The sequence below is a fragment of the Protomyctophum parallelum genome (genome assembly GCF_964188405.1).
Source record: "Protomyctophum parallelum genome assembly, chromosome: 13".
Taxonomy (NCBI): domain Eukaryota; kingdom Metazoa; phylum Chordata; class Actinopteri; order Myctophiformes; family Myctophidae; genus Protomyctophum; species Protomyctophum parallelum.
In genome coordinates this window covers 32,950,880-32,959,166 of record NC_139708.1, presented here as the reverse complement: position 1 = coordinate 32,959,166, position 8,287 = coordinate 32,950,880, and the positions used below count along the sequence as shown (strand labels likewise).

The 8,287-nt window shown below is 39.0% G+C and overlaps 1 protein-coding gene across 2 annotated transcripts in view; it reads left to right on the top strand.

The window, feature by feature from the left end:
* The first annotated feature begins 1,717 nt into the window (after positions 1 to 1,717).
* Positions 1,718 to 8,287, top strand: part of kri1 (KRI1 homolog) — a 190,285-nt gene continuing 183,715 nt past the window's right edge. For both annotated transcript variants that reach the window (XR_014570111.1, XM_083779389.1), the window contains exons 1-8: positions 1,718 to 1,897; positions 2,074 to 2,150; positions 3,971 to 4,079; positions 4,410 to 4,506; positions 4,859 to 4,922; positions 5,009 to 5,058; positions 5,701 to 5,791; positions 8,004 to 8,081. Coding sequence is in view for 1 of the 2 variants with exons in the window: in XM_083779389.1 (XP_083635515.1) it covers positions 1,813 to 1,897; positions 2,074 to 2,150; positions 3,971 to 4,079; positions 4,410 to 4,506; positions 4,859 to 4,922; positions 5,009 to 5,058; positions 5,701 to 5,791; positions 8,004 to 8,081 (651 nt within the window). In the remaining variant the exon portion in view is untranslated. The remainder of the gene's footprint in view (positions 1,898 to 2,073; positions 2,151 to 3,970; positions 4,080 to 4,409; positions 4,507 to 4,858; positions 4,923 to 5,008; positions 5,059 to 5,700; positions 5,792 to 8,003; positions 8,082 to 8,287) is intronic.

Genomic DNA, 8,287 nt, shown 5'->3' with positions numbered 1-8,287 from the left:
TCACGAAACTTGGATTAACTAATCCAGGATTTAGCCCAAAGCCAGGCTTTTAAAATCCTGATCTTTACAGCCTGGTTTATTCCGTTCCACTAAAGCCAAGCGAGGCTCAGAATTGGTGGATTTGGCGAGCCGGGATCAGCAAGCCTGGCTTAATAGACAGTCTGGCTTTTTGTCTCTAGACCCCTTATGTGGATCACAGATTTACTGATCCTTCTTCTTCATGCGGTATTATGGCAGTTTGCATCCTTAATAGTTGCATTACAGCCCCCTTCTGTATATCTCATTATCTTTACTAATCTATTCAAGACTTACTGATACAAGGACTTAAGCTTCTAAAATAAATACTGCTGCTGTAATTAAAGAGAGAACATACTCTCAATAGTGGATAGACTGAATGATTAACTACCCCAAAAATATAGTTTACATTTTACCACTACTATTAACTTAAAACAGAATTCTTAATATTGTAAGCATAATGATATTGTCGCATTGTGATATTTGGCCATAACTCCCTCCTCTGAGGGAGCTACCTTTGGGGAAGGGGGTTGTTGTCCAGACAGGTCCGGGTCATGGGTTCATGTAGCATGCCAAAGTTTGTGCTATTGCCATTGAGAATGCATTGGGCGTTTAAGTTAAATAACTCAGAAACTACAAAACATTTCAAAGTAAAAAGTTCCAGCATGTGTCTCCACAGTAAGCTGAATTTTACAAAGTGTGAATGGAGTTTCTAGGTGAAAGTTATTTTTTTAAGTGCCACTATCTGCCTATAAATGTCTCAAATTTGAAAGCACTATATTTCTAAAACGATGAAACATTTCAAAGATTCCTTTTCAGGCACACATGTCCACCGTAGGATGAACCTAAATAGGTTTGAATGGGGTTTCTAGGTGTAAGTATGTAGGACTAGTAGTGGGTGAAATGTTACAATGGTAATATGTTGTAAAACAATGAGTAATGGTAATATTTAGTGGTTTTCACTTTTACAAAAAAAAATTATAATAATATAATATAATATAATAATTCTTCTTAACCGTGCACTTGCACGACAGCAAACCTATTCATGGGGAACATTCACCAAAAGCAGCTGATCTACAAGCTCACAAGCTGTCATGATGTTGTGCAGCCTATATATTTTGGTTATTTGATTTTATATAGTGCTTAAATTAGTCCTTTAATGCAGACCGATACAAATAAGGCAACATAAACCCATAATAATTGAATAAATCTGGAAAACATCATTGGTTTGTGATCAGTTTGACTGCTTAATGAACAGTAAAGACATCAGGATTAGGTTAAACCAGGCTGTTAGCCTGGTCCGGAGCAGGCTAAGTCCAAAGCATTAGTTTCCATGGTAACTTATGTAGCATCACTTTCATGAAACCGAATCAAGCCTAAACATATCCAGGTTAACTGGTTAAGTTAATCTGGCAAGATCAACCAGCTTTCATGAAACCGGTTAAGCACTGATCCAGGATATATTAAGCCAGGATATGTGTTAAAGCCCGGCTTAATCTCTAATCCAAGTTTCGTGAAATAGGCCCCAGGTCAAGTACAACAAAATAAAAACAATAGCCTACACATGTGTTAGTGCGCCCCCGTGTGGACATATGTGTGTACCGTAACTCTGTACTGAAACTAACCTCGCGTCACCAGGCTTTCCACCTCGGAGGATACTGAACTAACTGTGTTCACCGGAAACCACGTGGTTGATGGTTGTAGCTCTTTACACATGCTTAACAACAAGAACTAGGCTACTTTTCCTGCTTAAGTACACTACTTTATTGAAATAAGAGTAAACGTTTACATCAAACCATGCCCGGTCCATCGGAATTGAAGATCAATTCCAAGTTCGCGGAGAAATATGAAAAATACCGTCAAAAAGAAGAGTTACAAAGGCGTAAGTGTGTATATTGTAAGCTAGCATGCTAGCATCCATAGCATGGGCTCCTCTAGTGCTCCTCTGTCGTGTAACGTTATATAAGGTGTAAATGTTTGAAAATGTATATTCATTGCACGAACGACAGTGAATATACAGCCTTGCGTAATGTGTGGTGTTGTGTTGTGTTGCTGTAGTGAAGGACCGGTATGGAGATGAAGCTGATCGAAGTGAGTCAGGCTCATCAGACTCTAGTTCTGATGACAGTGAGGTGGTAAGTATTATAATACATACTCAGTCACTCACTTACTCGAGTGACAGCATGGTGCACTGCATATGGTCTAAAAGGTCATAATTACTGATAATGCATATTTACAGATTTGTCTCAATGCTCAATAAGGCGTTAACCCCTTTCGGGACTCTTGTTTACCTTTTCTGTATTTGGGTCTCTGGGTTTCTGTTAGCCCTCCAAGCAGAACCCAAATGCTACTGAAGTTTCTGACATTTGTTCGACCCAGTGCATTGGGTCCTGTTCCGCGTCGTCCATGCCACCTGATTAAAACATTTACTGGCTCATGTTTACATGTTAAAACGCCTCCCCGCGCTCTTTGACGATATTCTTCAGTATGAGGCTTTCTGAATATGTAAAGTATAAGTACACATACATACCTTTGCGAATATCTCCTGTGGCGCGGAAGCCGTTAAGTATTTTTAATATATGTTTGCCCGATTTGGAAGCTTGGATTCTTCTTGTTTATTGACACCTCATTGTACCGCCTATCTGGCTAGCTAGTGGCGCTATAGCTATGACACAGCAGATCAGAGGCAGGGACGTAGCCTCACAAGCCAACCGCACACCGGGAGGCGGTACAATAAACGGTAAACAAACAAGAAGAAATAAAGCGACCAAATCGGTCAAACAAAGATTAAAAATACTTAACGGCTTCCGCGCCACAGGAGATATTCGCACCGGGATGTATAGCTACTTAAAGTTACCGAATTCAGAATAACTCAAGGAAAATAATGGCGTCACATGCCGCGGGTCCTATTTTAGAGAGAATCTCCATATCCGCATATAGGAATTTCCATACGAAAGTACAGTAGCGAGCAGGGACCCAACGTAAAACTCAACAAAATATCAAAAAAGTTTTACGTAGGGTCCCGAAAGGGGCTAGGTTTCTGTATTTGTATTTCCGTCTCCCCAAATACAGAAAAGATAACAAGACAACAGTCCCGAAAGGGGCTAAATAAGGGGTATATTTCGTGAAACAACTTTAAATAACAAGTTGTACTGGTTGATATTTTGACTGTATGTTATTATGTCAAATGCAGCTGCTGCTTAAATGAAGCAGGTTGTCATTTGACAAACTCGTCTATGTGTTTTATTGCAATGCAGTTGATCTGCATAGCCTACTGGAATAATAGAAAATTAGACTGTCACTTAAGGACTGTCACTCTTTGTATTGGTAATTGCACTAATTCAGCCCCTAGTACATAGTGGTGCAATGTCTATGTGCAATTTATATATCTGCTATACCGGTTTCATAACCTATGTCCTATGCAGTAGAAAAAAATTGTTTATTGTTTATATATATTGCCTTTCTCTACTGATTGATATACTTTGTTGTAGCTGTATTTATTCTGCTTGGTATAAGAATGTTCCTTTTATCATGGAAAATAGATACCACCTGTGGGCGGTCCCTCTCCATGGTAACGGATTGGCGTGTAGCACCTGATTGGCCCTCGCCGATCCCAGATTTGTACGTATGTAACGCCCGGGATTCGAACTCGGGCCTCCCGCGTTAAAGTCCAACATCTTATGATCTTAACCACTAGACCAAAGGGATATCCTTTTGGTCTAGTGGTTAAGATGTTGGACTTTCACCCGGGAGGCCCGGGTTTCCCCGTGGGAGGAGGTGTTTTGGCCCTTAATTAAATATCCACTGAAAATAGCTGAATTAGATCTGCTATATTCAGTGAAGGCTTTCTCCAGAATACTGGGATTAAGGGGTTAACTGTATCAGAATCCAACACTAGCCCATTGCAGAGAACTGTTCAACGATGCATTATTCTTATGACTTTATTTACCTTCAGGAATTTGACCCTAACGTTGAAAGGGACTTCTACAGAACATTGTCACTGTTAAAAAAGAAAGACCCTAAGATATATCAGGAAGATGCCAAATTCTACACTGAAGAAGAAGGTAATGTCATGCACAACAATTTTTGTTTGTTTGTTTGGTGGGTGGTAGCCTCGGAAACCCAGACATTTTTATTTCCAGTCCATTAAATATGAAAATTAAAGTTTTATTTTGAGATTGGGAAAGAGTGGGATGCATTATGTACCTGCATTTCCCTATTGATCAATAAAGGTTTGCATCTGGCTCTTGGAAAATGTTTAACTTGAAAAACATAGTCGAGTACTATAGTATAACATATCTAAGCAGATGTGTTGCTTTGTCATTTTACTTTTACAAAGCCTGGGTGCTGTTTCTTTTTTGTCAGTAAATCACATATCAATCTCTGACATACAGATGCATCCACAAGCAAAAGCCAACCTTCGACCTCAAAAGCCATTAAGCCAATGTATCTGAAGGACTATGAACGTAAAGTCATCTTAGAGAAGGGAGGGTAAGTGATCTACTCTTGTACAAGGTTTTACAATAGGCATGTATATCCAGCCATTTGACAGCATCTGTAAACGAAATGTCATTCAGGTGCCGGGCGCTCTCCTTGCTCGGTACCGACCGGTCAGCCTACAGAGTGGACGCTGCAAGGGCTTCATCAGGCTCTAGAAATAGTTAAACACAGACCAGGGATGGGGGTCAGGTGGTGTAATGTCAGTGGTTCAGTTCAGAGTGCCAATGATCTTAGTTTGAAGCGTATAGATTTTTGAATAGTCGGAAGTATAAAATAGGTTGACTGTGCACTGCCTTAAAAAAATATATGACAAACAACCAGCTGATTCATATTTTATTCACAGTAAATATGAAGATGATGACGATGAAGAAGACTACGATGATGAAGAGGCTGCCAAAAGAAGAGAGGTAGGATGCATTGTTATTATATTCATTCAGAAATGTTGTATATGGTGGTAGCGATTTCATTGTATGTTCTTTTCTTCTTTTTAAAGCGAGCTGCCTCTCCCAGTTACATGCAGGAGCAGAAGGAGCTGAAAGAGAGGTCTGATTGATAAAATTGCCTATACATGAACACATATTAGTACATTCGTACAAAAAAACACAAAGAAGCTTGAAGGTTTGTCTGTTGAGTCTAATTGTGTGTGTATTGTGTAAACTGAAAGCCGCAAGCCACATGTTGGGAGATATAAGGTTCAACCATAGAGCAGTGTTTTCAGCCCTGTCCACATACTGTAGGGTTGTTCATTGGTTAGCAGAACTTGTTGCCTACAGAAGGTATGCGCTAGTTCAAACCTGACTGGTGCCTTTCTGTGTGGAGGACATATTTTCCCCACATTCATGTGCGTTTTCTGCGACCCAACAGACAGACAGACTCCCCCTGAAGAAGGAAGCCTAGTCTGTCTGAAACGGGTGTGTTTCTAGTCTCTATGACCACTATAAACTATTGGCATCGGCAGCTACGAGTGTGTGGCTGTACTCCTTTATTCTTTAGAGACAAGACTCTGTGCATTTTAGCAAGGCCTTAGAGCTAAATCTGGTCCCCAGGTGCTGCTCAGTGGCTGCCTAGTGCTTTTAGTAGTTACTAGTTAGTGGATCACATGCAATGGACAAACTCTTGACCTGTTGAAATGTAGTTGGCTTAATGAACGTAATATTGTTAATGACGTGCCCTTCACTTCTGCAGCCTCCGTAAGTTTGTCCAGGAGAGCGACGAAGAGGACACTGAGGGAGAATCCCAGCTTCTAACCAGGAGAATTAAATCCCAGGATGAGAAGGTCAGTCAGTGGAGGGCCGGGAATGTGTCCACTTGGCTTATGTCGGGCAGAAACCATGTATCCATCTGTGTTTTATTTTGTACGTCACTACATTTGTGCAATAGTAGCTAAAATAGCATTAACTAGAACTGCACTCTGTCGAGTGCATACTTGCTTGTTGCACACTAGTAGGCCATAAATGGCCAACTAGTGCGCAAGCAGAGCGCGCAAGTCCTTTCGACCGCTGTAAAATGTCAAATCTCAGTATCTCTGTGAAGGAACGTTTGAAATGATTAATGTTTAGATGTAACTATTTGCTACCTACTTTATACATATAAACATCTAGTATTATTAAGTATGATTCAAGTTTCTATCTATATAAGAAATACTGTTTTATCGTTGTAGATATATTCTGGATCCCTTTTTAGTTTTTCAGAGACAAATAAATCATTTATATGTGTTGAAAAAAAAGGTATATAAACAGAATTAAAATATGTTATACAGTATAATTTTTCTGTAAACGGTGGAATCTCAATATCTCTGTGAAGGAACATTTGAAATGTCTAATTATTAGGTGTAACTATTTACTACCTATCTACTTTATGCATGTAAACACCTAGAAAAAAAAAGTATATAAACTGAATTAAAATTATTATACAGTATAATTATTGTATTAACAAAGTATTATTTATTGTAAATTGTTAATTATTTTAAATCTATTTCATGTTGGACTATAGTGATATTAATACTAAATCATGATCAGAGTAATATGTGTCTCTAACTTCAATTTCTTTAATAATACTTTCACATTTGTTAAAATATACATGATCTAAAATACTTCCGTAATCTGTAGTTGGATTTGTATTTAATTGTTTAAAGCCTAATTTTGACATGTAGGTCTTTATACTTCTTTCTATCTCAGTATTATGGTCTTCATTGAAATCTCCTATTATCATAATTACAAAGTCACCCGTGTGAAATTAGAGTCCCAGCAGATCAGGCACAATTTGCTATTTTATGATCTGCTGGGACCAGTGCTGGGACCATATTTCTTACGTCATCATTTAGAGCTAGTCATACGTATACTATATACATAATCAGTAAAAAATTAAATAGCAAATTGTGCCTGATCTGCTGGGACCAGAGTACGTGGTGTGTATGTGTATGACTAGCTCTAAATGATGACGTAAGAAATATATATAGTATATATATAGTATATAGGCATATACTATATACGTATACACTCTATACTCTATACTGTATAAAGTGTGTAGTTGTAAGTTGATTAGCGGTATACTGTGGTTACTTTGCGCCAAAAACCGTGACAGCTGTTCCGCCATTTGAGGCTTACGCAGAAAAACATCAAATCTGTGCCTGTGTTGCTGGACCAAATGACCACAAATGACCATATTTCTTACGTCATCATTAAGAGCTAGTCATACACATACACACCACGTACTCTGGTCCCAGCAGATCAGGCACAATTTGCTATTTTATTTTTTACTGATTATGTATATAGTATACGTATGACTAGCTCTAAATGATGACGTAAGAAATATATATAGTATATATATAGTATATAGGCATATACTATATACGTATACATATATACTCTATACTCTATACTGTATAAAGTGTGTAGTTGTAAGTTGATTAGCGGTATACTGTGGTTACTTTGCGCCAAAAACCGTGACAGCTGTTCCGCCATTTGAGGCTTACGCAGAAAAACATCAAATCTGTGCCTGTGTTGCTGGACCAAATGACCACAAATGACCATATTTCTTACGTCATCATTTAGAGCTAGTCATACACATACACACCACATACTCTGGTCCCGGCAGATCAGGCACAATTTGCTATTTTATTTTTTACTGATTATGTATATAGTATACGTATGACTAGCTCTAAATGATGACGTAAGAAATATGGTCATTTGTGGTCATTTGGTCCAGCAACACAGGCACAGATTTGATGTTTTTCTGCGTAAGCCTCGAATGGCGGAACAGCTGTCACGACGAAGGAGACCGGGCGAAAATATTACTTGCGCGCTCTGCTTGCGCAAGTAACAAGAGCTACATTGGATCCATTGGAACAAAGGTTATTTTTTCCATTTCCTGAAAAGAGAAGCTTTTGGACAAAGGGTTCCGCTCGACAGCGACATTTAGTAACGTACGCATAACAGGTCAGCAGCTGATTCACTGTTGGTGTGCGTGTGACATCCTTCTGTGTCTAGGATAAAGAAGAGGAGGATTATGTGGAGTGGCTGAAAGGCGAGAAGGAGTTGGATGGACCAGAAGAGGTGCAGGACATGGTGAGAGTGCATCACTGAATGTAGCCTGAAAGAGCCCCGTGCTTTTCTGCGCATAGATCAAACTCTGCATCTTGAAAGCTCTCTTGTCAGCTTAAAGGACAACTTTAGTTTTTTTCAACCAAGGTTCATGTTTTAGGTTGTTATTAGAGAAAGTAAAAGATGAGTTTTAGGGATTTTAGCTGTTTTTGACAGGGGGCGGGGGCATT